At 41.0% G+C, this 27345-nt stretch overlaps 3 protein-coding genes across 8 annotated transcripts in view; 1 reads left to right on the top strand and 2 right to left on the bottom strand.

The window, feature by feature from the left end:
* mrpl11 (mitochondrial ribosomal protein L11) overlaps positions 1-11162 on the bottom strand; it is a 56859-nt gene extending 45697 nt beyond the window's left edge. Inside the window, exon 1 of one of the 2 annotated variants that reach the window (XM_071398674.1) lies at positions 11021-11162. The gene's annotated coding sequence lies outside the window, so the exon portion shown is untranslated. The remainder of the gene's footprint in view (positions 1-11020) is intronic. The other variant, XM_071398676.1, reaches the window with a different exon arrangement.
* A 1536-nt stretch (positions 11163-12698) lies between these two features.
* LOC139574261 (uncharacterized) lies at positions 12699-16420 on the top strand. 2 transcript variants are annotated; one of them, XM_071398673.1, is made up of 9 exons: positions 12699-13435; positions 13523-13699; positions 13790-13851; positions 13934-14020; positions 14108-14149; positions 14218-14391; positions 14471-15160; positions 15442-15553; positions 15648-16420. In XM_071398673.1, exons 1-7 carry the CDS (start codon positions 13345-13347, stop codon positions 14504-14506), a joined length of 669 nt encoding a protein of 222 aa, XP_071254774.1. In that variant the 5' UTR covers positions 12699-13344; the 3' UTR covers positions 14507-15160; positions 15442-15553; positions 15648-16420. The 2 variants fall into 2 exon arrangements, 1 of the variants encoding a protein (XP_071254774.1); XR_011674747.1 differs by having other exon boundaries at positions 14108-15345.
* A 1778-nt stretch (positions 16421-18198) lies between these two features.
* On the bottom strand, positions 18199-26128 carry LOC139574260 (uncharacterized). 4 transcript variants are annotated; one of them, XM_071398669.1, is made up of 16 exons: positions 25388-26128; positions 24624-24735; positions 23752-23965; positions 23225-23367; positions 22492-22654; positions 22302-22357; positions 21822-22039; positions 21496-21606; positions 21221-21346; positions 20668-20769; positions 20426-20584; positions 19645-20248; positions 19471-19534; positions 19162-19346; positions 18952-19040; positions 18199-18766 (listed from the first exon to the last, which is right to left on the bottom strand). In XM_071398669.1, the coding sequence occupies exons 1-16, from the start codon at positions 25574-25576 to the stop codon at positions 18674-18676; spliced, it is 2628 nt and encodes an 875-aa protein (XP_071254770.1). In that variant the 5' UTR covers positions 25577-26128; the 3' UTR covers positions 18199-18673. The 4 variants fall into 4 exon arrangements, with proteins under 4 accessions (XP_071254770.1, XP_071254771.1, XP_071254772.1 ...); XM_071398670.1 differs by having other exon boundaries at positions 21849-22039; positions 25388-26125; XM_071398671.1 differs by lacking the exons at positions 23225-23367; positions 23752-23965 and having other exon boundaries at positions 25388-26124.
* Between the last annotated feature and the right edge of the window lie 1217 nt (positions 26129-27345).

The raw sequence follows: 27345 nt of genomic DNA, 5'->3' as shown, positions 1-27345 counted from the left end.
TACAGTTACTAGGCGTCACTACAGTCCCTGGTTCGAATCCAGGCAAAATCACATCCAGGAGTCCCATAGGGCGGCGCACAATTGGCCCAGAGTTTTTGGAATATTCAGGTTGTTCGACTGCAACTGCTGGTGTAGCTAGCTTTCCATTATCCTGGCTTTAATGGATTTTGCCTTTGAGTTGTCTCGCTGAAATGTTTTTTACTCTTTCAAATGACTGCTCGATCCACACAGCAGACATTGTGGGATAAGTTTGGAATGCTGTGTTGCATGTGTAGTGCAAAATTTTACGTGGTGTCATTACGTCATGTACCTACGTTATATAGGTATGCACGTCAGCTTTCACTCGGTTTTACACATCGGCTTTAAACTGGACATCAGCCGATAGCGATGTTGGCATTTTTAGCTAATATCATCCGATTTCGATATGTTCACTGATATATCGTGCATGATCCACCTCTACGCAGACGACACCATTCTGTATACTTCTGGCCCTTCCTTGGACACTGTGCTATCTAACCTCCAAACGAGCTTCAATGCCATACAACACTCCTTCCGTGGCCTCCAACTGCTCCTAAACGCTAGTAAAACCAAATGCTTGCTTTTCAACCGTTCGCTGCCTGCACCCGCACGCCCGACTAGCATCACCACCCTGGACGGTTCCGACCTAGAATATGTGGACATCTATAAGTACCTAGGTGTCTGGCTAGACTGCAAACTCTCCTTCCAGACTCATATCAAACATCTCCAATCCAAAATAAAATCTAGAGTCGGCTTTCTATTTCGCAACAAAGCCTCCTTCACTCACGCCGCCAAACTTACCCTAGTAAAACTGACTATCCTACCGATCCTCGACTTCGGCGATGTCATCTACAAAATAGCTTCCAATACTCTACTCAGCAAACTGGATGCAGTTTATCACAGTGCCATCCGTTTTGTTACTAAAGCACCTTATACGACCCACCACTGCGACCTGTATGCCCTAGTCGGCTGGCCCTCGCTACATGTTCGTCGTCAGACCCACTGGCTCCAGGTCATCTACAAGGCTATGCTAGGTAAAGTGCCGCCTTATCTCAGTTCACTGGTCACGATGGCTACACCCACCCGTAGCACGCGCTCCAGCAGGTGTATCGCACTGATCATCCCTAAAGCCAAAACCTCATTTGGACGCCTTTCCTTCCAGTTCTCTGCTGCCTGCGACTGGAACGAATTGCAAAAATCTCTGAAGTTGGAGACTTTTATCTCCCTCAACAACTTTAAACATCTGCTATCCGAGCAGCTAACCGATCGCTGCAGCTGTACATAGTCCATCGGTATATAGCCCACCCAATTTACCTACCTCACCCCCCCATACTGCTTTTATTTATTTACTTTTCTGCTCTTTTGCACACCAGTATCTCTACTTGCACATGATCATCTGATGATTTATCACTCCAGTGTTAATCTGCTAAATTGTAATTATTCGATTTATTGCCTACCTCCTCATGCCTTTTGCAGACATTGTATATAGATTCTCTTTTTTTCTACCATGTTATTGACTTGTTTATTGTTTACTCCATGTGTAACTCTGTGTTGTTGTTTGTGTCACACTGCTATGCTTTATCTTGGCCAGGTCGCAGTTGCAAATGAGAACTTGTTCTCAACTAGCCTACCTGGTTAAATAAAGGTGAAAAAAAATATATATATGTTTTTAAATAATCCCTAATAATTTTCTAATAACCCATCAGGTACCTCTAATCTGGCTTCCTTACAAAACGACAGGATTTGACACGACCTTCCCTCCAGCCAAATCTTTTCCCAAAATGAATGAGACCCCCTTCACCGGTAGTCTAGTCACTCCAACGACAACAGAACCGGAAATAAAATCAGTCTTCAACATTATACAAAGGAACTTCCATGCAACCCATCTCCACACCTTGTACTTACACACTGTAACCAGTTGCTGCAGTGTCAGACTAAGGCAAAACACCCTCCAAAATGAAGGACTGGGCTGCCCCAGTGTCTCTCAGTATCTTCACTGGCTGCTTAACAGCATCATCACTCTACAAACACACAAAACCATCTGAAACAAAGGGTTCATTACACATCTTTATTTAACTAGGCAAATCAGTTAAGAACAAATACTTATTTACAATGACGGCATACAAAAAGGCCTCCTGCGGGGACGGGGGCCTGGGATTAAAATAAATAAATACAATATAAATATAGGACAAAACACACATCACAACAAGAGAGACAACACTAAATAACATTGATCCAAAATATTGTTTAGGAGACATCCCAACCAGAGACTTAATAATGGGCTGGAGTGCTCCCCAAAAAATAAACAGCTTTTTCCCCTTCTAATTTTTCTGTTTCAACTTAGGACACAGAGACAGTGTGCTCTTTCTCACGGCAGTAATGACAAAGAAGTTCTGCCGATCTTTATCTTTGGGCACTGTAGAAATGGACTGAATCTCTGGATTGCTTTTTGTGTAGGGATAACTACTGGGTGCTATGTTTGTGGTAGTTGTATGTGTCAACACAAACTCATCTGCAAGAACTGCAGCTTTCTCAAGAGATCCTTGTGCTCAAAAATGTAGGTCGCAACCCTTTAACGAAGGCAATTCGTGAACTGCTTGAGAAGTATGAGTGCCTTTATATCCTCAAGGCCCTTGATCTCTTGAGAACCACATTGCCGATCAAAAGCACATTCTTGTTCCCTTGCGAACTCAACATGGCATTGTGATTCTGTCTTTCGTAATTTACGGAACTGTTTTCTGTATGCCTCTGGGACCAACTCGTAAGCCCGAAGGACAGCAGCTTTAACAGTGTCATACTCTGGTCAAGCGATAAAGCGGCGTACACTGAGCTTTTCCCACAAGAACACTGGAGGAGCAGTGACCAAATATCTTGTGGCCATTTTAGGGATGTGTCAAGCCAGCTGTTCCGACCAAGATCAAACTCGATTGAGGGTGCAAGATGGCCTAACTGGATTCGGAGCGCTTCCAGATCCATCCCTCTTATTCGAATGGCATGCACACGTTCTTCTTGTTCTAGTCTGCACGCTCATCTTGTCCTCCCCTGTAATCCAAATCTAATTTCTGTTCCTCCAATCTCTCCTCACGTTCTCTTTCCTTTTGCTCAAGCTCTAATTCCAGTTCTTCCCATCTTGCCTTTAGTTCTACCTCTCGCAGTTGCATGTCTACGGGGTGTGCTCTACCACCTGTAGGACCCTTTTCATCATCCTCCCTCTCTGGAAGGATTTCCTCCTCCACCAAAGCAGTACCGATCAACTCGGACTACTGCTTTTAGATCGCCAGATGCCACCTTAATGTCATAATGCTTTGAAATTATGAGCAGATTCACCTTTGTACATTTCTAGCATCTCCCATGTTGGGTTTTCCACAAATGCTTCTAAATTAAGTCCATGGTTATTATTTTAGAAACCTGTGTGTTTCTGCAACTTTCCAAATTATTCCACCAATCTTATAACCCCTCAAGTTGGATGTCAGTGACAGGAATTCTAACACAAAAGTGTCGTAGAATACTCAAATATCTGGAGCTTCAGAATAGGCGATTAGAGCGACTACCATACTCATAGGAATCAACATCCCAGACGAACACTCATTCTGTTATGTTCCACAGCAAGAAAACAGATGTCGCTCAAATAGAAGGAGGAACTAACAAAGAGTCCCTGACAACCACCAAAACGAAACAGATGGTGTTAAAGGAGTGATTCTGAAAGACACACATGGGGGTGTCCACTGAAAGTTGACTAGCAACAACAACACTGAGGTAAAGACAATTTCAAGTTAGATATTCGCGCTTTCAAACCACTTGAGCCACAGACTCCAAATAAGTGTTATTATGTTGGAAAGATTGCGCACAACTTTGCAGAGGTATTATTTTCACGATTTGGACATTAACTCGCTTTCCAAAGCTAATAAACATGTGGAAATGTGAGCAGCATTTTGTATTCCTAGTTGAATTAGTTAGGGAGCATAAACAAAGTACAAACTTTTTTTACATTCGAATTTCAATAGCTCATTGGTCACGTGACCTACTTGACTCAAACAAGGTCCAAAATGTCCACTGACTTCTATATTGCACACCCTTTAGTTAGTCCATTTTCATCTCACATGTTTTTACATACATTTTTCCAAATGTAAAATTTCAATAGCTGTTTGGTCATGTGACCTAGTGACTTCCATCAAGGTTCAGAATGTCCACTGACGACCCTTCTATATTGCACACCTTTTAGTTTGTCCATTTTCATCTCACATGATTTTACATTAATAAAAATAAAAAATCAATAGCTCCTTGGTCATGTGACCTACTGACCTCAAACAAGGCTCAGAATGTCCACTGACTATACCTTTATATTGCTCACTCTGATGTTTGTCTACTTTCATATCATGCTATTAGACTTAAATCTGTACACTTTGCAGGCCTTCATTTCACATGGGTGTTCAACTTTTTTTTGGAAGTTAACAAATGTTCCAGCCTCGCAATAACTATCTTTTACATGGACACTGAAAAGATCCGCAAATGTCTGTATGTGGAATGGATCAAGGACAGGAGAGGTGTTCAAACAGAGGTGCTTAAAGGAAGGCAGGTAGGCCTCATGAAAAACACTGTTTCATATGCTCTTTTTAATCACAGTAATAGGCAGTGATTTGTCAGTCACAGTGAGCTTGACAACGTGAAAGAATCCTTTTCATAGCATCACTTTCATATACTGTACATTAAGACAAATCCTTCTACGTTGAGTATTAGAACGCAGTTTACATAACCTGATAATGACTTGATATTTGAGTGGATTCACAACAAGCCACCTGCAGACAACTTACAAAATGCAATAGTGCATTTGAGGGTTCGTTTTTCTGATAAATAATTATTTGATGCATGGCCTACTATTTCTAACTGGAAAAATAAATTCCTACATCTTTTGTGAGTAAAATCCTTTTTCCAAAATTGATTTAGGTACATTTTTAGTAAAATCATTTAAGGGATCAATACATTTCTATATTGCTTCCCCAGTATCTGCATGAACAATCAGGCCCAGTGTTTTTGGTTGACCCTGCTGGACAGAAAGAGAAGGAGGAATCGGAACACGCTGCATTCAAATTCAGGTCTTAGTTATTCCATTGTACTGGATCTAATACATATTAGCATTTTACATACATTCATAAGTGTAATATTTTTTATGACATTCTGTGAAAAACTCTTGGCTGCTGGCTCTGTCACTTTCAGACATGTGCAGAGCAGACTGAAAGGGGAAGGGTAGCTCTTGACTTGAACCACAGGGGCTCTCTGTAAAGAGAGAGTAATCCAAAAGGCACAGACACACCCCATGACTTTCAATTGGAACCGTTGACCTGTATGTATTCTCTCCTGATTGGCTCTGTGGTGCACAGTCTGGTAGTCTGACTAAAGTACCAGAGGTATGAGGAGAGACATCCTCCTTTGTATTTATGGGAACAAATATTTCCTAACACTTTGGATCCTATTCTTGGACAGTTAGAAGACACAATGCATCAACAACAAAAAAATACTTACTGTCCATGAGTAACCTCAACCTTGTGGGTCTGTGGGTGTTTTGGCCAATAAAATGCCAACTCAATTCTACCACTGACTAGTCTCTCATGCCCCTATGAACGGGGACACAGGCCAATAGTTTTTAATCTAAACCAGCCCTTTTTTACTGGAGTACACTAACCCCTAATTGGGGCTCTTGACACATAGTAGCAGTTTACCAGATAAGAAGTCAAGAAGATCAAAAAGTAGATTGTTGTAAGGGTGTATTACGTCCTGTGCTGGCAACATTGTCATATCCATTCTGGATTCTTAGTGGTAAAATCATAGCTGAAAAATGCCTCTATGTATGTGTATACATTTTCCCCCAAGACAGAACTGCTAAAGGGGGTGGACTTGCAATCTAATGCAGAGACAGCCTGCAGAGATCTGTCATGCTATCCAGGTCTGGGCCCAAACAGTTCGAGCTTCTACTTTTAAAAATCCACCTTTCCAGAAATAAGTCTCTCACTGTTGCCGCTTGTTACAGACCCCCCTCAGCCCCCAGCTGTGCCCTGGACACCATCTGTGAATTAATTGCCCCCCATTTATCTTCAGAGTTTGTACTGTTAGGTGACCTAAACTGGGATATGCTTAACATCCCGGCCATCCTACAATCTAAGCTAGATGCCCTCAATCTCACACAAATTACCATGGAACCTACCAAGTACAACCCCAAATCTGTAAACTCAGGCACCCTCATAGATATCATCCTGACCAACCTGTTCTCTAAATACACCTCTGCTGTATCCAAACCAGGATCTCAGCGATCACTGCCTCAATTCCTGCGTACGTAATGGGTCCGCGGTCAAACGACCATCCCTCATCATAGTCAAACGCTCCCTAAAACACTTCAGCGAGCAGGCCTTTCTAATCGACCTGGCCCGGGTATCCTGGAAGGATATTGACCTCATTCCGTCAGTAGAGGATGCCTGGTTATTCTTTAAAAGTGCTTTCCTCACCATCTTAAATAAGCATGCCCCGTTCAAAAAAATAAAAAAACAGGAACAGATATAGCCCTTGGTTCACTCCAGCCCTGACGGCCCTTGACCAGCACAAAAACATCCTGTGGCGTACTGCATTAGCATCGAATATCCCCCGTGATAGGCAACTTTTCAGGGAAGTTAGGAACTTATTGGCAGACTCAACAGCCTTGGTTTCTCAAATGACTGCCTCGCCTGGTTCACCAACTACTTCTCAGATAGAGTTCAGTGTGTCAAATCGGAGGGCCTGTTGTCCGGACCTCTGGCAGTCTATGGGGGTGCCACAGGGTTCAATTCTTGGGTTGACCCTTTTCTCCGTATACATCAATGATGTCGCTCTTGCGGCTGGTGATTCTCTGATCCACTTCTACGCAGACGACACCATTCTGTATACTTCTGGCCCTTCTTTGGACACTGTGTTAACTAACCTCCAGATGAGCTTCAATGCCATACAACTCTCCTTCCATGGCCTCCAACTGCTCTTAAATGCAAGTCAAACTAAATGCATGCTCTTCAACAGATCGTTGCCCGCCCGCCTAGCATCACTACTCTGGAAGGTTCTGACTTAGAATATGTGGACAACTACAAATACTTAGGTGTCTGGCTAGACTGTAAACTCTCCTTCCAGACTCATTAAGCATCCAAAATTAAATCTAGAATTGGCTTCCTATTTCGCAACAAAGCATCCTTCACTCATGCTGCCAAACATACCCTCGTAAAACTGACTATCCTACCGATCCTTGACTTCGACGATGTCATTTACAAAATAGCCTCCAACACTCTACTCAGCAAGTTGGATGCAGTCTATCACAGTGCCATCCGTTTTGTCACCAAAGCCCCATATACTACCGATCACTGCGACCTGTATGCTCTCGTTGGTTGGCCCTCACTTCATATTCGTCGCCAAACCCACTGGCTCCAGGTCATCAATAAGTCCTTGCTAGGTAAAGCCCCGCCTTATCTCAGCTCACTGGTCACCATAGCAGCACCCACCCGTAGCAAGCGCTCCAGCAGGTATATTTCACTGGTCACCCCCAAAGCCAATTCCTACGTTAGCAGCCTTTCCTTCCAGTTCTCTGCTGCCAATGACTGGAACGAATTGCAAAAATCACTGAAGCTGGAGACTCATATCTCCCTCACTATCTTTAAGCATCAGCTATCAGAGCAGCTGACAGATCATTGCACCTGTACATAGCTCATCTGTAAATAGCCCATCCAACTACCTCATCCCCATATTGTTATTTATATATTTTTTTAGCTCCTTTGCACCCCAGTATCTCCACTTGCACATTCATCTTCTGCACATCTATCACTCCAGTGTTTATTTGCGAAATTGCAATTATTTCGCCACTACGGCCTATTTATTGCCTTACCTCCCTAATCTTACTTCATTTGCACACACTGTATATAGACGTTTCTATTGTGTTATTGACTGTACTACGTTTGTTAATTCCATGTGTAACTCTGTGTTGTTGTTTGTGTCACACTGCTTTGCTTTATCTTGGCCAGGTCACAGTTGTAAATGAGAACTTGTTCTCAACTGGCTTACCTGGATGAATAAAGGTGAAATAAAAAATACTCTATGTGGGAATGTCTTATGTCCGTCCTACATTTAGTGTTGGTACATGGAATATTCCTCAACTGCATATATCATACATGTCTATTGCAAATAGAAGTATTATGTTCAACAACTGACATTTTCAGATATTTTTACAATTCATTCTCTATTGTCATAGATTTGGTGGGCACTGTCATCTGTGATCTTTGTGATAGGACTTTCTTTAAGCACGTACTGATGAAACTGTCACTTAATATTTTTTTCTTAAAGTCTACAAACGCTCTACATTTATTCACTCTGTGATAGGGTTGGATCCTATATACTACTTTTATTATTGTCCTGTAAATGGTTCAGTGCCTATAATTTAGGCTGTGTGTGTGTGTAAAACAGGGCATAAAGGAAATGACCTCTACTACTAAATTACTACTAGATTATAGTGATAAGGAAAACAGCATACAAATTTGGCTTGTGTATTCATTTGCCTATAACTAAATCAGAATTCCATTATGTTTACATAAAAAAGAGAATACTTCAAATGAGAAGATCCTGCCATGGAAAAGACAACTGGGTGGACATAAAGTGGAAAGGAGGGGAAATAACTCACACCATGCAGCAGGACACCTTCAGCTGCGGGGTCTTTGTAATGCAGGTTTGATAGTTACATTTTCAATAATGAATGGTTAGCTGTTATGTGACAATTAGGTCAAAACTCTATTTTATTTTTTGGTGTAGATGGCCAAGGAAGTTGCACAGAACTTCCCCAACCAAATTGATTTGGAACCTTCAAAAACACATGGAGCAACTGCGAAAAGAAATGGCTGAAGATATACAAAAAAATGTCTGGTATGTAATGACATTTAATTCAAATGTAAATTATTTATTTTTATGTAGTTGTGTCAGACAGCCATATGTTCAGTTCATGCCTATGATTTCAGAGTTCAACAAAGCCAACAACTGCTTCATGTGTGCCACTGATAAAGAACCTGGATGTGGCCCAAAGACTGACTGGGTTAGTAACTTTATTTAACATGTTTATAATATTTTGACGGCATGTAAGACAATTTATGATATAACACAATGGATGGCTAATTCGTCATTCTACATTGATATTTATAACGTGTTACGCTTTGTTTTGTTTTAGATTGAATGTTTTGCATGCCAACGGTGGTTCCATGTGCTGTAACTAGGAATTAAGACAAAAGAGTTCAACAGAGTAAAGAACACAAACTGGAAGGGCAGTCTTTGTTGTTGAAAATGTATGCTCTACCCCATCCACACTGAAGAGGCTCTGAAATGTACATCAACCAGGGATAAAGAGAACGTTAACACTGAAATGTTTCATACTTATTTGAAGTTAAGTGTCTGGTGACATGTTGGAAAAGATTAAAGGTCTACAATCTGTTTAAATTTGTCAATATTCCATTTTTATTCATTGATTTACTGGCCACCATTACTGTGGTTACATGTTCAGTATATGTATTGACCAGCAAACCCACTGCAGCCTACCTCACTCTCCATCCCTGCTTTGGACAATTAATAGCATGACTCTCGTACTTTGCCCTTTATGGTTGATATTAACGACGAAGGGAGATATTATCTGTCTCTCTCCTATTGTGTACCGCTGTTAAATACCGTGGAAAAATAATAAACAGGGAAAATAAGTACTTAGAACTACCAATTATTATAGATAAATATTAAAGAAAAGGGTAAACAACACTGGACTGAACCCCCTAATTGTCAAACTAATATTAATGTACAACATAGAAGAGACATGACTAGAGGTAATGCATTATGGGTGTATATCCACTGAACGCTTCTTAGGTGTGTAATTGACATGGCCAAGGAGCTATTGAAATTTTACATTTGGAAAGATTCATGTAAAAATGTGTGAGATGAAAATTGCCTAACTAAAGGATGTGCAATGTGTTGGCCCACAGTTGACATTCTGAACCTTGTTTGAAGTCTTTAGGTCACATGACCAAGGAGCTATTGAAATTTTACATTTAAAAAAATTAATGTAAAAACGTGAGATGAAAATGGACAAACTAAAGGGTGTGCAATATTGAAGGGTAGTCAGTGGACATTCTGAACTTTGTTTGATTCCAGTAGGTCATATGACCAACGAGCTATTGAAATTAAAAAATGTAAATACATTTAAAATAGTGCGAGATGCAAATCGACAAAAAATAAATGTGTGCAATTTGTGTCTATTCCATCGGGTTAGCTAGAACCAGTTGTGAAAGTTTTAGGAGTATTGGTTAAGTAACTATTGAAATTTGAAAAATGTGATTTGTCACAGTGTTGACGGTCCCTAGCTGATGTTGGTGGACGTAAGGAAAACTACAGGCGAATATTCAACCTGAAACTTTTTACCTCGGTAACAACAACGGGAACATAATAAGATACCCGCCATGAGCGCCCACTAAATGTGCCTACTAACAGACAAACAAAATTAAAGCCCACACCAAACTTAAAGACAGGAAGCAAACCAAAAAGTGGAGCAAAACGAAAAACAGGGAAGACAAATTCATGTTTTTCTAGAAATCAAATAGGGAGAGAAAGACCTTCCCACTAACGAGATGGCAACGAGGTGACACGGATCAGTGGGCCCTATGTGCTAAAGTTCAACATCAAAACATAAATGGAAAAACCAAAGCCTGCAACAATAGGAAGATGCATAACGTGGGAAATACTAATTTGAGCATTATTGCAGACACTCATACAACATTTAGTTAATAACGTTACCCTTCGCAAGTTAGTGTCAGCTCGTGCTAGCTACTTTGCAGAATAGGGAATGACGTTAGCTAGCAATCGCACGATTGAAACAAACTAGCTAAATAAATATACACATTAGAGATGACGAAATAGGAAAAGCGTAGCTAGCAGACACTTCAATGTAAGTAACAAATTTTAATTTGTACCATACCTATCCGTTATTCAATGTCCAAAGCAGAAGCACCTTCACGTTGTAACTAATTCTCAGGGCGCAGCCATCTTGGATTAACCAGACACGCTGTTGAGCACGCCACCTACTGTGTTGGAGGGAAACAGGAATCGCGTTCATCTTCTTCTTCGATGAGGTTTAAGGGCGGTTGGCATCCATATGCATTACCACCACCTACTAGACTGAAGTACAAGCCCCTTATACTTTGCTTGAAAAAAAATCAATAAAAACAAATACCCTACCATCTAACACTACACTCACAAAAATAAAATAAAAAATGTAAATCACACCACCCTACTCCACTACTTAAATCTATTTAGTCCTACCTCAGGCCAACAACCTGAAGGGATGGAACACCACCACTTAACACACCCTGTAACTCTTCTGATGTCAAGTCTCACACACCCAAATAACTCTCTGCAGCTGCCACCACAACCTACATTTTCTGTGACTTATGTTCCATCCCTGCAGTACAGTTGATAACCATTAATTAATGCTAAAAATCCAATCTTACTGACACATATCACTTATTGGCCTATCCCTCTGTACTGATACAGATCTACTACTCACACCACTCCTCTCAGGATCCCTTCCCTTTACCCATCTTCCTCTACTTTCTTCACTGCCTCAGCATATGAAAACGTATGCACTACTCTAACCCTGGAAACCTCAACCTGCCTCTCTCCCACAGGACATTTCTGATCCCCAGCCCCATGGGCACCCCTACAATTAAACACATACCACTACTTTCCCTAATGTTACACATTCCTTTGTCTCATGCCCTTCTGCACATTCAGCAGAGTAAAGGAGCACTAAACACAACGATACTCTAAGGCCTACAGTACATGCTTTCAAATAAAGAAGCTGTTTAAGACAGAAGTATTTTTACTATTTTCAGATACTTTCTTCTCATTCAAAAAAAGAGATTCAAAACAACACTGACTGGCTTGAATAGAGTAGCTAGATCAATATTACTGTTTTGATGATACCCAAATATTACTTTGGTATCATCATTAGGCATAGCATTAAAGGTGCAGTGCAGTTAACAATGTGATTTCCCTTTTTAAAAATTAAATTTCCACACTATGAGGTCAAAATAACACTCTGGAATCTTTAACATGTGTAAGAGCTTTTTGAGGATTTTTTTTTATAATTCACCCGGTTCAGGTGAGATGGAGTTTTTGGTCCACAGCATGACATCACAATATGATCTGATAATTCAGACCAATCATCTTTTATTTGCATATGCATCCTCCTTCTTTGATGCGGTAAGCAGGGTAGGTTTTATAGCAGTGGTTCCCAACCTGGGGTACTTGTGCTATCCACAGGAAGTACTCGGGAAAACTCATGAGTGACCATAGGCCTACTGGTAACATGCACATGAGGGGGTACTTTGTGGGTTCTCCAGACAGATAAAATGTAATGTAATTTGGGGTACAGTAACCAAAAAAGGTTGGGAATCACTTCTCTAGAGCAGGGTTTCCCAAACTTGGTCCTGTGGCCCCTCCTGGGTGCACATTTTGGTTTTTGCCCTAGCACTACACAGCTGATTCAAATAATTAAAGCTTGATGAGTTGGTTATTTGAATCAGCTGTGTAGTGCTAGGGCAAAAAACAAAACTTGCACTCAGGTGGGGGACCAGAACAGAGTTTGGAAAACCCTGGGGCCTGTTGCACAAAAGTAGAATTAAGACATCCGGGATAAATGACTCAGCTGAGCTCAATGAAGCCAAAACATGTGCGTCCAGGCTTAATTGGTTGCACAAAGACCAAGCCAGGATGAGCAGACACGGATTCATTAAGCCAGGTGAAACCAATCCTGGATAGGTGCGCGCTCACGGCTCACTCAAATAGACCCCGCCACAGATCACAGATTAACTGATTTACCATGGCAACTAGAGCCGCGTACTTTTCCCCGTCGGAAGCACAAATCCTCATGGAGGCATACGAGGAGGTAAAAGATATAATTAAGAAGAAAGGCAACACCGCCACAGTGATAAAGCAAAGAGAAAAAGCGTGGCAAAGTATTGCAGACCGCCTGAATGCGTAAGTAGTGCACAATTACACACTCACCGCTCCGCTGAAACATCACAATTACAATTCAAATATTTAATTCACATCTCCAAAAATGCAGTTGTACTGTAATTATGAAACGGTTAAATTTTTAATTGAAATGCACTGCAGATATGAGTGAAATTGTGTAAAGTAACTCCATCACACTGTATAAAGCTATGATAAATGTTTTGATATTTTTACTGAAAACAAGACAAAAATACCAAGTAATTTTTTGCAGTGTGACTCCATTAAATGTGTGTGTGTGTGTGTAGATTAAACATGAACGGGCCAAAACGGACATGGCAGCAGGTCAAAATCAAATACAAGAACATTCTGCAGAATGGTATGGTCCCTGACTAATATTTAACAAAGCACAAGCATATATTGTACCCAGAAGGTGCCTGCTCACACATTGTCTGTACTGTTTTAGCAGTGAAAAAGAATACCCACAGACAAGGCACGGGTGGTGGGTCACCAAAGGCTGACCTTACCCCAGCAGAGGACATGGCCTTGGAGCTAAATAAAGGCAGGCCCGTCTTAGAGGGGATCCCTGGGGGGAAAGAGACGAGCATAGGTTCCTCCCAAGATGCCACCCGCTTCATTCAAGGTATGTCCTTCCATCTCTACATGGGATACAACCACATTCATATTGAATCAATTTGGACTGTCTGACTTTGGTTTACCTATTGCCTTGCAGTGTCTGGCAGCACTGTGTTCCTGTTAGAGCCACCAGCACAAGCACCAGACGATGCTGATCCAGTGAGTACTCCATCAAAGGCATACTGTAGGCCTGGCATGTCTTGTCTACTAGCTTCAATATTAATCCGATTAAATGTGATAGGGTGAAGGCCCCAGTGCAGCAGCAACAGCACATGATGGAGACGATGATGAGGAGGAGACCATCTCTCTGGATTCCAGAAGGCATGAGGTATCATGTTAAGACTGTGAAAGTACTATTTACTCTACAATGGTGAGGAGTCCTCATCAAAATCAAAAAATCTAATTTCTTTTACAGGACCCAGATGCTATACAGTGGGAAAACCAGCCTGGCAACATAGTGCGTATTAATAAAAGGACACCACATCCTGCCAAATTCCAGCTGCGCTAATTGTATTGTGTTCACAGAGCTCACAAGCTATCAGAAAGTTGTATGGCAACCACCTCCGGCGCCAAATAGAACTGGCAGACATAGACATTCAGTACAAGAAGAAAAAGATGGAAAATCTTGCACTGGAGTCCGAAATAAAAAAGAGGACAATTAGGAAACTGGACCTTGAAATAAAAAAACTTGAGAGGGAGGTGAGATATGCCTTCAATGTACACTGTATGCTAACTGTAACACAAATGTATTAATCATTATTTTTCTTTCCTCCCCCAGCTCCAAGAAGATGACACAGCTCAAAATAAAAATTAGGTATATTCTCGTAAAGTCAAGTGAGCCATGACATATGAGCTCTTATTGTGAGCACACAGGACGGTGGCATCTTTCTAAGGTTTTTTTTTATTTTCCCAGCAATCAGTACAACCAAGTCATCGTTATAAGGCATCGCCCTCTTTTGCCCACCCCCCCAGCACCAGGTGTGGCCACTAGCCTATATGAAGGCCCAAAATTGTGTGTTCCTTTCTGCTCTGACAATGGCATGCCCATTCGTGCGAGATGTGGTGGATGAAGAAGCACTTGTGCTGAGGAGAGCCTTCAGGCGAGAAAGGGTCTTCAGGGACCGGTTGGACCCACTGGCCTTCCCTGATGACCATCTATATGAAAGATACAGGTTTTCTGCAGATGGCATCAGGTATCTATGCAGACTACTGGGTCCCAGGATTAAGCACCGCACTGCACGGAGCCATGCACTGAGTGTGGAGCAAATGGTTTGTGTGGCCTTGCGCTTTTTTGCTAGTGGAGCCTTCCTGTACTCAGTGGGGGATGCAGAACAGCTGAACAAGGCCACAATTTGCCGCACAATAAGGAGTGTGTGTCCGGCTATCAAAGCATTAGCAGATGTCTTCATCTCCTTCCCTGGCCACAGAAGACTCTGTGACATCAAAGAGGAGTTCTATAGGATTGCAGGTAAGAGGATCTACAAATTACAGGACAACTGTTAACACATAGTAGGATACTCATTACTTTGTGTGACAGGTTTCCCCAATGTCATTGGTGCAGTGGACTGCACACACATAAGGATAAAAGCCCCCTCAGGTGCCCATGAGGCCGATTTTGTGAATAGGAAATCCTTTCACAGCATTAATGTTCAGGTGAACATAACTTTTTGATATTGTCCATTGACGAACACTCTGCATTGCCAGTGATGTGCATTGATTGGTGTAATATTCCTCATCTTATGATTTCAGATGGTCTGCAATGCTGACTGTGTGATCAGCAATGTTGTGGCAAAATGGCCTGGCTCAGTCCATGACTCCAGAATCTTTCGGGCCTCTGAAATCTATCAGTGCCTATCACAAGGTAAGCCACACAACCCCTATTTATAACCATCATGGCTGTGTCAAGAATATCACTGTGTTTATGAGGTAGTAATGATGAGATTTTGTGTTGACAGGTGAATTCTCTGGTGTGTTGCTGGGAGACAGGGGGTATGGCTGCCAGCCTTTTCTCCTGACACCTTTCACAGACCCCCAGGAAGCACAGCAGGCCTACAACCATGCCCATGCCAGGACCAGGGCCAGAGTTGAAATGACCTTTGGCCTCCTGAAGGCACGCTTTCACTGCCTTCACAAATTAAGGGTCAGCCCTGTTAGGGCATGTGATATTACTGTGGCTTGTGCTGTCCTCCACAATGTGGCCTGCCTGAGGAAGGAGAGGGCCCCCAGAGTGCCACCAGCCATGGACTGGGACAATCCGGCAATCTTCCCTGATGACGACAGTGGTCGGCTGCTGAGGGACCAATATGTGTTGAATTATTTTAGTTAGTATGTGTGCTTTCAATTTTGGTTAAATATGTCCTGCGGTGGCAGAGGAATTTGGGTTTTTTTGGGTTCGTTTTTTGACGAATTTGGCCTCTTATGATGTTTGTGCGGTATACTGTGTGTAATACAAGGCTGCAGGGAGGCTACTGCATCCATTCATTTGTCTGTTCAGTTGATGTGTATGGATTTGTCCTGCATTTATTTTAGTGTGCAGACATGCAGGGTGTGTTATATACAGACCTTTGAATGTGTATGTATCATTTTGTATAATATGCTTGGATTCTGTGCTTTCCATCTTGTAGAGTCACTGTGACTTCAGTTTCGAAAGGAGCTGATGGTTTACCTGCTTTGTTTTGTCCTTATTCAATAAAGGAACATAATGTTACACATTGTGTTTTTATATTCATATGGAATGTGTATTTGTTTATATGACAGAGTACTAGGGCCACACTGAAGAAAAAGGATAAAGTCATACATTTATGAGGCTGGTTCTTTCTGCAGAAAAGCTACATATTGTTTTTACAGTTTTGATACTTATGACAATGTGATACTTAATATTCTGGCACATCAGCATGTCTTTGTTTATGAAACCATACTGAAGTACAATTTCACGAAATGCCCCACATCTGTCATTTTAACAACTGTCCTCCTTTAAAACAACTGGTTACAATATTATGACTTGTGTTTTTTTCCCCTCTGTGGCCCTAATATTCTATCATTTTATATATAGCCTTATAGTCTATGGGAAACTGTAAATTATCTAATGATAGCAACATCTAAAAATCATTTTTTATCCAAAATCATTGAAATTAATGATCACAAACGTTTAAATAATAACAGTGGGTCTAGTTATATGTGATAACAATGTATAGTGAGCAGTGAAATAACTATTGGTTTCCATTTGTGGTGACTGCTGACTGACATTAGGGATGAGATTAAATAGATCCTGGAATTTAGCCTGGTCTGGAGCAGGCTAGCTCCACAGAATAAATCTCCATGGTAATTTATACCATAACATATCCTCCTGCCCCCTATCCATCTTTAGTGCAACCGGATTACGGATCAATTGAGCCAGGATCACCAAGATATCCTGGCTTAATCCCTTATCCTAGTTTTGTGCAACAGGCCCCTGGTCTAGACAATTATATCCGCCAATCAGGGCTGTGTATGTAAATATATTTAAAGTTAATAAGAAAGTTATTTTCATGGACATACAGTGATGATTTAAAAATACTTTAAAAAAGACTGCATGTGGGCTTTAAAGAAACTGTCCAGTGAAATCTGACTTTTATAAGTTTATATTCTGTTTACTCATACCCAAATAAAGTTGTTGACTTATCCTATACTCATGTGGCCAAAGCACTTGGAACCCACATCTCAGACAGTTTAAAAAATGCTGGCCATTTACTCATAGAGGATGATGTCATCCCCCTGAGGAGGATGAACTGGCCAATCAGCCGTCTACATGGGTTAATATTTCTATCAACCGGTATACGCCCACACTATTCTGTTGTTGGGGTACGCACACAGTATTCCAAGAAAGAAAATCTGCCTTTTAATATTCTTAAATTTTTGGGAAGGAAAACAGTTTCACTCATATTCTAAGGTTCTATTTCATAGACATCTGGAAAATCTAAACAGTTACTTTAATTATAATTTTTTTTTGTGACCATAAAAATGCTCAACATAGAGAAACTCATTAAAACTCATTAATCCCATATGGCAAGACTGGAAGAATCAACAGTCAGAATATACCTACCACACAATCTAATGCATACCAGGCATATGTCTGAGGCTGTGTTAACACAGGCAGCCCAATTCTGATTTTTTCTCTCCATGATTTGGTCTTACGACCAATCATATCACATCAGCTTTTTTTCAGAGCTGATCTGATTGGTCAAAAGGAAAATTGGACAACAAAAAATTACAGAATTGGGCTGCCTGTGTAAACGCAGCCAAAGCAAGTAAAATCTAATATATAACACAAAGCTTTATTAACAAGGCACTTCATTTTTAAATTGTGTCTTTGCAAGCTTTCTTTTAGAAGGCATGTGCATGTGTAATTACTGGAAATTCTCAAAACCCAATAACAAAATATGAACAACTTTCCTCAAATGCTTCTTATTTAACACATCTCCCCATCAACTATGAAAGTGCTCAAAGTGCTCAAAGTGCTCAAAAACCTTTAGGTCAAAACTTCAACATTTTATTCAAAGTGCTCCATGTGTCCCTACCAGTGAAATCAAAGTACATTTATGCCCCCTCTGAGATTGACAATGGAGTACATCGTTAACATCTTGATAGCAAATGTTTCTATTTTCTACACTGGTAGAGGATATTTTAACTTGAATAACCTCACATTAGTGTGCTGATATTGCCAAATACATAACACGTCAACTTATTTCATAGTCAACATATGATACATTTAAAATAATAGGCATGATTCACAGCATGTTTAATGTATGAGGTAAAATATACTTTTCTGGAAATGTATCATAAGATTTCTTTATTATAATACTCCAACCAAGTGTAGACTTTAAATGGGACTGTTAAGGCATGACAACCAATCAAATAAATTGTTTAATTTTCTAAAACAAAACTACAGTTCACTGAACTAAAGTTAATTTAAAAGCATGACCTGTGAACATCTTAAAATGAGTTAGTTGGCGTTCACTTTCTGCAGGGTTATGGCACTCACATTAAGGGCATCCTCACCCGGCAGAAGCTCTCTCAAAAGGAATGAAAGCAGCATCTATTGAAAATAAAGAGAAGCAAAAGTTGAGTCAATGTTTCTACCAAACTGTACAAGAAAGTCTAGACATATTTTTATGACATTTGACAAACATCAAATATAGAGAGCGAGCGCTGCAACATTAATGAGGACATTGACATCTCTTCCAGTGCTCGCCACAGAAACTCAAGAGGCTAAACACTCACATAGACCAGCTTCTTGTTTTCTTCACAGTCCTGGAAGAGCTTAAACACTGTCTCCATATCGGTCTTCTTCAAGATCAAATAGTTTGAATCTATAATGGAGAACATGATGTTAGTGAACTGGGACAATTCCCACATCTCCGTCTTAGAATGAAAATCATAACTCTAGCAGCTGTGTTGATGAGAGTGAAAAACAGTGTGTATATCCTGTACATCTGGCATTGATGAGGTGCTGAGCTCGGTCTTTGGTCTCGTTCTTCTCCTCACTGTTGCGGTGGGGTTTAGGGCTGGTCATCTCTGGCGAGCCCTCAGGCCACTGTTTCTCACATAGGTTGTCGATATAGGAGGCCATCTGGGCATCCGTTGGGTTCATCTTATTTAAGAAGCTGTTCACTTTCCTAGAGGAGATTATAAAAAGTAATGCTGGAATTCTCAAAAGGCCAAATGTAGATCATCTTATTACTCTGTCACTATGACGAACCAGGACTGCAGTGGAAAATGGGAGAATATTTCACCTCTTACTTTTTCAATATCGGCATGACGGGTTTCAGAATCGCATCAAATATGTTCAGGAGGATGGAATTACCTGGAGGGAAAAGTAGGGCGCTTATTATTACACACTACTACAGGTGACTGATTCAAATATAAAAACATTCAAAATTACAATTTCAAACAAATTAGGAAGTGAAAACTAACCAGATATTGCTTTCAACAAATCAAAAATGGCTTTGGTTGCTTCCATTTGCTCCCAGCTGGATTGGTTCTTTTTCAAACACTGCGAGTCTTCTAATTTTGACTGACTCCCCATGTCCTTTCCTTTACTCCTGTGGATCCCTCCTGACATTTTGAAAGTGAGTTTCTCCTTTTTATTTGACTTTCCAACTAAATAACACCATGACGGACTGTCAGCGAGGTCATATTGCGAGCCTCCATTTTGACTGAAATGTCGCGGCCTACAGACAGAGTTGGTCTGGTCTTCAGGGTTGTCTGATTTTGTTTGGGCCAGACACTCCTCTGATCTGGATAGCTCTTTGTTGATCATCTTTAGGTGAGAAGTTACAGGGTTCTCCGATTCCTCTATTTTGTCCTCTGTTTTACCTGCATTAACCAAACAGTCTGATTTCTCTACTGGTACCATTGCTTTACCTCTGCAGCACTCAATGGAATTTGGTTCTGAAGGAGAACCATCCCTTGTATCGCCAATGTTTTCATCCAGCTTCTCAGTTGCAGTTGGGTCTGCATTCTCAGTTGTGTTGGAATCATCTGATTTGGTCCCTCTTTGAAGAGTGTTGTGCTTGTCCTGAAAAATGCAATGTGCATTGCAATACCTTTACAAATACGGACTGACTGCTTAAGATTCACAGATGCTGTGATTTCTTAATGCACCAGCAGAGGGCATTATTTGCCATTTGTGGTGACCCATTGTGATACAAGATGATCTTGAAGGCCATGCTCAACATGTAATTAAAATGCCTACCTCATCTTCCTCTTGCCCTGGGGTCAGGAAGTAGGCCAGGCCACTGAGGAGACCCCACACTCCTCCCACATGCTCCTCTTCACTCAGCAGCTTGTCCAGAGGACACAGAAACTGAAACACTGGCTGAGTGTGGCCCATCAGAGCATCAGACACCAGCTCCTGGAGAGGGCATGGAGATTAAGACATGCATTTTTTATTATGCCATGTGCATTTCTGCTCGTGTCTGAAGTCGGCCAGTGTACCTGTAAGAAGAGCTTGAGGGACGTTCTGGCTTCTCTAAAATCCTCGCTGTTACCCTCAGTGCTTGCCTCTAACACGGATAGGGAGGGTAAATTAGCAGAGTCCTACAAAACAAAAAACACACAAACCATGAAAGATATTTAAGAATGATGATGTGTGACATAATTATATGATATGGCTCCATAGAGGATGCAAAGGAGACTACTGTCAAAAGAGGGTGCACTCAGACTATTAGAACCTGCAATGCAATCTAATTGTACAACATCCATAAGATGTCAGAGATTAAATTAAACAGTGCAGTATCTGATGCATTCCAAACTCCTACAGCAGTCTGTTCTGACAACAGCACTGTGTTTTTCTGTAGGGGGGGTTACACTTCTATAAATATGTAACTGGATGCATTGGTCCCATTTCTCAAAAACCTTTTACACTGATTCAATACCAAACTGCATAGTGGCTTTACCTCATTTCAATGGCCATGAGGTTACATAGTAAAATGGTACCTAGTGGAACACATTTGCAACAATACAATCTCCCTCTTCATCCATCTCTAACCTGCCATAGGTTGCAGAAATGGATGATGTCCGTCTGGGTCTTCCTTACGTCCCAGTGAAGGTTCTCAGGGTTGTCCCTCTCCTCTAGGTGAACTGTAAAACACAGCCCCTCGTTTTCCCTCTCCATCTGCAGACAGTAACATCTTACTTTACACACCATTCTGGCGCAAACGTTAATAGATAACAGAACGACCAAGGACATGTATTCACAAAACTCACTTTCATATTGAGCAGTAGTTGCATTCCACAGTGACTTGTGTGTGATTTGTGACTCACATGAGGGACGCTGACAGCCCAGTGGCCAACCCGCCACATCTCATATGACAGCTTGAATTCCATCATTTCTTCTTGCACGCTGGTCAAGTAGCTCTCCAGATCACCATCCTCCTGGTGAACCAAACCAATTACAAAATCTAACGTCAGCCGTGTTACGTTTCAACCTCAGAGGGCATCCAGAAATAAGGCTTTCATGTTTATCTTCTATTGGATAGATGGCAAAACATGTACTGTCTGTAATATATCAAATAAAATTGATAAAAATCTATAACATTTCCTATGAAAAAGATTAGAGCAGAGTGAATAGTGCAGTGCTGACTGCAGACCTGCTCTATCTGGTGCAGTGTCCTTACGCTGTCGGGGTCCTGCTGGCTCTGGATGGAGCACTCCCGGCTACTACCTTCACTTTCCTTTGATGGACAATCCTGGATAGACTTGGCTCTGACCACCAGCACCTGCTCCTTTTTCTTCATCTTCTTCCTTTTATCTTTCTTCGATTTCATCTTGTCAAGGATTTTAGACCAGCCTTCCTTCAATTTGTTGGCTGGAAAAACAACACGTATCCAATTAGCTAAGTTTGCACATTTCCGTGGCCTTTACTGTGTCACAAGTTGACTGCAAACTGCAATAACCTTAAGGCACAGGGGAAACAAAACAAACATAAAAAAAATCTAAATAAAACATCATGGCACAAACAGAAACAACTGGACACAAACTAAATTAACTTTATTTTGGTCCATTGAATGCTGTTTGTGCCAAACAAAGTGTTTCAATTTAGTTATTGTTCCAAATAAACACACCCACACCTTTCTTTTTGGACTTGCCGTCACCGGTTTGAGCATTCTCGGTTTCTTCCAGTGTTCTAAAATGGCAACCAAACAAAATCAAAGCACAATTTATTTATTGGTGTTCTCGACACATCACCCTAACAACACTGAAGCGTGTCTACCAAAGACAAAAAAAGAGAAGCAGCCTGGTAAGAAAAGGGTCACTCACGCTTCACTAGCCTGGCTCTCCAGGGCAGCTGGAGAGGCCCTGTCAGAGTTAGACTCACACAGATCTTCCACAGAGCTCTTGGGGGTCACTCCAACCAGCTGACTCACCACCAGCTGGTTGAGGTTGTCAGGGTCTGATAGCCACCGCACCAGCAGGTCCAGCACTGAGGGCATGGATGACAAAGTCAATGTGAAGGGCTATACAGAATAAGGTCTTATGGTAGGACAAAGCCATGTTCAATATACATAGGAAAAACACACACACAGTCTCAGAAATACTGTGACACTTTCCACTGGTTTCACTTTTATACTAATGGACACCTCCAGTATCCCCCACTGTCCATGTCTCCCGGGCAAAAAAAAAATGGTGATACATTTCAAGGCTCATTTAATCCAATAAAAGTTACAGATGCAGAATATAGAAGTTAATATTTTATCTACAACAGTAAAATCCCTTACCATTACTAAGCCACAAATGTAATTGTTCAACTCATTTCACCGACTCCCGTGATCAGAGCCACTGAAGGCCACTAACAATTATCAGTAGGTTTCGATGATAACACACTGTTTTAGCTTCCCTCTAAGGAGAACCCTTATTTTAGTTGTAGCACAGTATGTGCAGTATCTCTATCCATGATGGAATGATCATGTTTGATGCTAATTTATTCTCCTTTTCAAAAGTTGAGCAATGAGAGAGAACTGAGGCACTGATAGGCTTATGTTGTGGGGTTTACCTTTTAAGGCAACAATCTCATTTAAGGCACAGTGGCTGACTGCCAGTCCCCATAGAGACTGAGGGAAAAGGTTTCGAACCAGTGCTTCAGAGAACACTCTTAGAACTTCAACCTCCTCTCCCCTAGAGCTGAACAATGGTTCTCTGAGACAGAGAGAGCCAAACAGACAGAGACAAAGTCAATTTAAAAAAGCCTTTTTGGACTAATGACAAACAGAGTATTACTATGTAGATAAATTACATTAGGACAGAGCATTACAAACGTATTAGCGATAAATTCTATCACCTCAATACAGGTCATTCTTCCAACATGTGAAAACATACATAGATTGTGACCTAGCTAGGGAACTATCAAAAACATGCATTACACCCAATAAAAAAGTTTGAATTTCAGAACTTTGATTGATAATGATTTATCCTAAACATTAAAATATACATGAACCAATTCAACAGTATAGGCAAGTGATATAGCTGGAGAACGGCAACTTAATACCTATTCTACAAGTGACTTCAGGAGAGCCGCATTACCTATCAGACTGTTTGGCACTATGGAGGTGCTGGGTCAGGATGCGAATGCAGCCCACACTTGCTGCGCAGACATCAAAGTCTTTGCCTCTGCTGATGACTTGATCAATGACTTGGTCAAACTCCCTCCACAGCACCTCGTGCAGGAGCTGACTGTCACAGGGCTCAGGGACGCAGTACCAGGGGAGGACTAGCTGGGCGTAGGCACACTCAAACACTGAGAACACACATTCAAAATCAACCCAAAAGCAAAACAGCTGCCACGGACAAAAAAAACATAAATTTAAAAGAGCCCTGAGTATTGTAAGCAATAAGCTAGGCTACATATTGTACTTACATATTGTGCAGTTTGAAGTGAACTGTGTTCATTTTAGCAGGATTGTCAAAACAACTTCCTGACAGAAAACAGTCCAAACCTGTCTGAGTATGCCGTATACAAAATATCCAAACAAAGTTGTTCCATTTCCTCTTTCATACACAACCACAACTTGGTAAAACCTCCACTTTCCATATTCCAAAGCATAGCACATTGAAAAGGGTGTGGAATGTCTATTCCCCCAACATCTTTGATACCCAAGCCCCTCCCAGATCATGTAGCATCAGATATGTATGCAGCCACATTTGCTGTCCTATTCAATTGTCGCAGAATAGAGACCTACATTTGGCTGACCATATATCACTAAAACAAAAGGCAGAATCTCGTCACAAAATGTTTCCGTTATTTGTCCTTGTCACTAACTGATCTTAAGAACAGACACTTCTTTACAAATCTTTCCTCCTGGAAGAAAGCCTGACAGGATGATTTACAAAAACGTTCTACGTTAGAATGGCAAATTCTGTAAGGCCCTCAGCTCATGCTGAGCACAACTACACACCTTGCTGAAGAGACCTCCTCACATGGGGAAACTGTGTCTCCTGTGATGTTTTAGCTTTAGTGCTTCTTGTATCAGTCACACCACAACCTAAATGTTCATCCTTTAGCGTTTCCTGAAAAACAAATCAGAAAGGATTATAGTGTTTGTACATCATTCATTCCTTACCATGTAGTTTAAACCAAGTAGAAAGATGGCACAAGTCCAGTCCCTATAGCATGTGTACACAGCAAGAAACCAGCTAAACTACAAAGAGTAATGTGCATGTTAGGTAGAGCTTCACCTTTGTGTATGGCTACACCATGAGGGACACCATTATTTCTCGGTTGTTGTCATAGCACCCCTTTCATTGCCAGTGTGTATATTCAACTCTCACCTTATTTCCCGTCCACTAGCAAAAATACGGACAATTTTCCACCAGCTTTATAGGGCATGAGGGGGTCCGTGTCAAGAACATGTCATTAAAATTGTCATAAGTTTAGTGTCACTTGACACCACAACTAAGTTACCAGACAACAGTAATCGTTCATGGTCTAACGATATGTAATAGATCACAGACTGACAATCCGTTAAAATATTAAAATGTTTGCTGGTATTAATGACATGATCCATAAGCTTGTTTCATTGTGTCATTTTATCAACAGAAGTAACGTGCATGGCTCACGCCATGTTACATTGTTGCGATGATGATTTCTAAGACAGACGAAAAAATAACAACTGCAATTGATTAGTCAATCGTATTAAATGTATATAACGATTTAAATTACCTGAAATGAGTTGTCTTCAGCCACATCGTATGTTTGAGTGCCGCTTTCCCGTCCGGACTTTATGAAGAAATTAGGGGTTGATGGCCAAAATAGTAAACACAAAACTATTTGAGCCACAACCTGTCCGCAGTCCGAGAAATACCAAACAAGCCCAAGAATCATGGCGATAGAGAAGCGCCAAATGTACATTTTCTATCTTTACAAGACACCAGTAACATTCCTTCCACTACGAAGTTTCCATTCGTGTAGCTTTTCAGACTTAAAATATAGATCTTTATCAACAAAAACATTAATTCATGGAGATATGGCAAAAGCCATTTTCAACTTGCTTGTCCTTTGTCTTAAAAAAAAACAAAAAATTAAGAAGAAAAAAAAAACTGTGCACCCAGAGGAGGGCACTGATTGGTCAGAGTGATGCTTTTTACTCTTTGGGTATCTGCAACTGATTATGGCATGGCATGCTATTTATTGGCCATAGTTGGATCAACTGAGCTTGCCAAGATTTGTTAAAATTCTAAAATCATTTAAAACGACTGACAAAGGTAAGTCTGATGTAGCATGCGCCACCTTTTTTCAGAGGCGAATGGAAAACAACAAAACTAAAACATTTAAGATCACATTTTTCCCGGCTCAATTTCTTTCACTTCTTTTTAACCACGAGTTTTTTTTTGCCTACCACAAATTTGAAGCAGATGGACTGGGGCTTAATCCAGTGATCCCCTGGGTGAGTGCTAAAATTCTGGACCTCTAGGTCAGAGACCTAGGTAAAATGTGTTTTATATTGGATATTCCGGTTTCTCTCGTCAATAGCTATTGAACCAAGCATGCCATGACTATGAAGATGGTATATTCTATATGACGTGTGGACCTTTTTGGTTTGTGTAAAAAAAAATATCTATCTCTCTCTATCATATATATATATATATATATATATATATATATATATATATATATATATATATATATCTCAGGGGAGGATGGACAAATATCCACATTTTTATATATAGAATATATTTTTTGTTATGTTACATTAAATCGTTTTTTCCCCGCATCAATCCAATGACCAAAAATTTACATTTTTGCAAATTTATGAAAAATAAACACAACAACCTGAAATGTCTCATTTACATAAGTATTCAGACCCTTTACCCAGTACTTTTGTTGAAGCACTTTTGGTACTGATTACAACCTCAAGTCTTCTTGGGTATGATGCTACAAGCTGTATTTGGGGACTTGCTCCCATTCTTGTAAGGGGAGTGTCGCTGCACAGCTATTTTCAGATCTCTCCAGAGATGTTTGATCGAGTTCAAGTCCGGGCACTGGCTGGGCCACTCAAGGACATTCAAAGACTTGTCCCAAAGCCACTCCTGCATTGTCTTGGCCGTGTACTTATGGTTGTTGTCCTGTTGGAAGGTGAACCTTCTCCCCAGTCTGAGGTTGAGTGCTCTGTAGCAGGTTTTCATTAAGGATCTCTCTGTACTTTGCTCCGTTCATCTTTCCCTCGATCCTGACTAGTCTCCCAGTCCCTGCCACTGAAAAACATCCCCACAGCATGATGTTTCCTCCAGACGCTTGGCATTCAGGCCAAATAGTTCAATCTTGGTTTCATCAGACCAGAGAATCTTGTTTCTCATGGTCTGAGAGTCCTTTAGGTTCCTTTTGGCAAACTCCAAGCGGGCTGTCATGTGCCTTTAATGAGTGGCTTCCGTCTGGCCACTACCATAAAGGCCTGATTGGTGGTTCTGCAGAGATGGTTGTCCTTCTGGAATATTCTCCCATCTCCACAGAAGAACTCTGGAGCTCTGTCAGAGTGACCATTGGGTTCTTGATCACCTCCATGACCAATGTCCTTCTCCCCCGATTGCTCAGTTTGGCCGAGCGGCCAGCTCTAGGAAGAGTCTTGGTGGTTCCAAACTTCTTCCATTTTAAGAATGATGGAGGTCACTGTGTTCTTGGGG

Source organism: Salvelinus alpinus, chromosome 4, assembly GCF_045679555.1.
Source record: "Salvelinus alpinus chromosome 4, SLU_Salpinus.1, whole genome shotgun sequence".
NCBI lineage: Eukaryota > Metazoa > Chordata > Actinopteri > Salmoniformes > Salmonidae > Salvelinus > Salvelinus alpinus.
Note: the sequence above shows the minus strand (reverse complement) of the source record. Positions and strands in the feature narration are given on the sequence as shown.

Bases quoted from the DNA above. Each gene is read 5' to 3' on its own strand.
- LOC139574261 (XM_071398673.1), top strand. From the start codon at position 13,345: ATGTGTGTGTGTGTGTGTAGATTAAACATGAACGGGCCAAAACGGACA. The intron at 13,700-13,789 runs GTATGTCCTTCC...ATTGCCTTGCAG, and splicing joins TGCCACCCGCTTCATTCAAG to TGTCTGGCAGCACTGTGTTC. The intron at 14,392-14,470 runs GTGAGATATGCC...TTCCTCCCCCAG, and splicing joins TAAAAAAACTTGAGAGGGAG to CTCCAAGAAGATGACACAGC.
- LOC139574260 (XM_071398669.1), bottom strand. From the start codon at position 25,576: ATGTACATTTGGCGCTTCTCTATCGCCATGATTCTTGGGCTTGTTTGG. The intron at 23,966-24,623 runs GTGTGTAGTTGT...GTGTGTTCTCAG, and splicing joins GAGGAGGTCTCTTCAGCAAG to TGTTTGAGTGTGCCTACGCC. The intron at 18,767-18,951 runs GTGAGTGTTTAG...TATTTTCAATAG, and splicing joins AAAACAAGAAGCTGGTCTAT to ATGCTGCTTTCATTCCTTTT.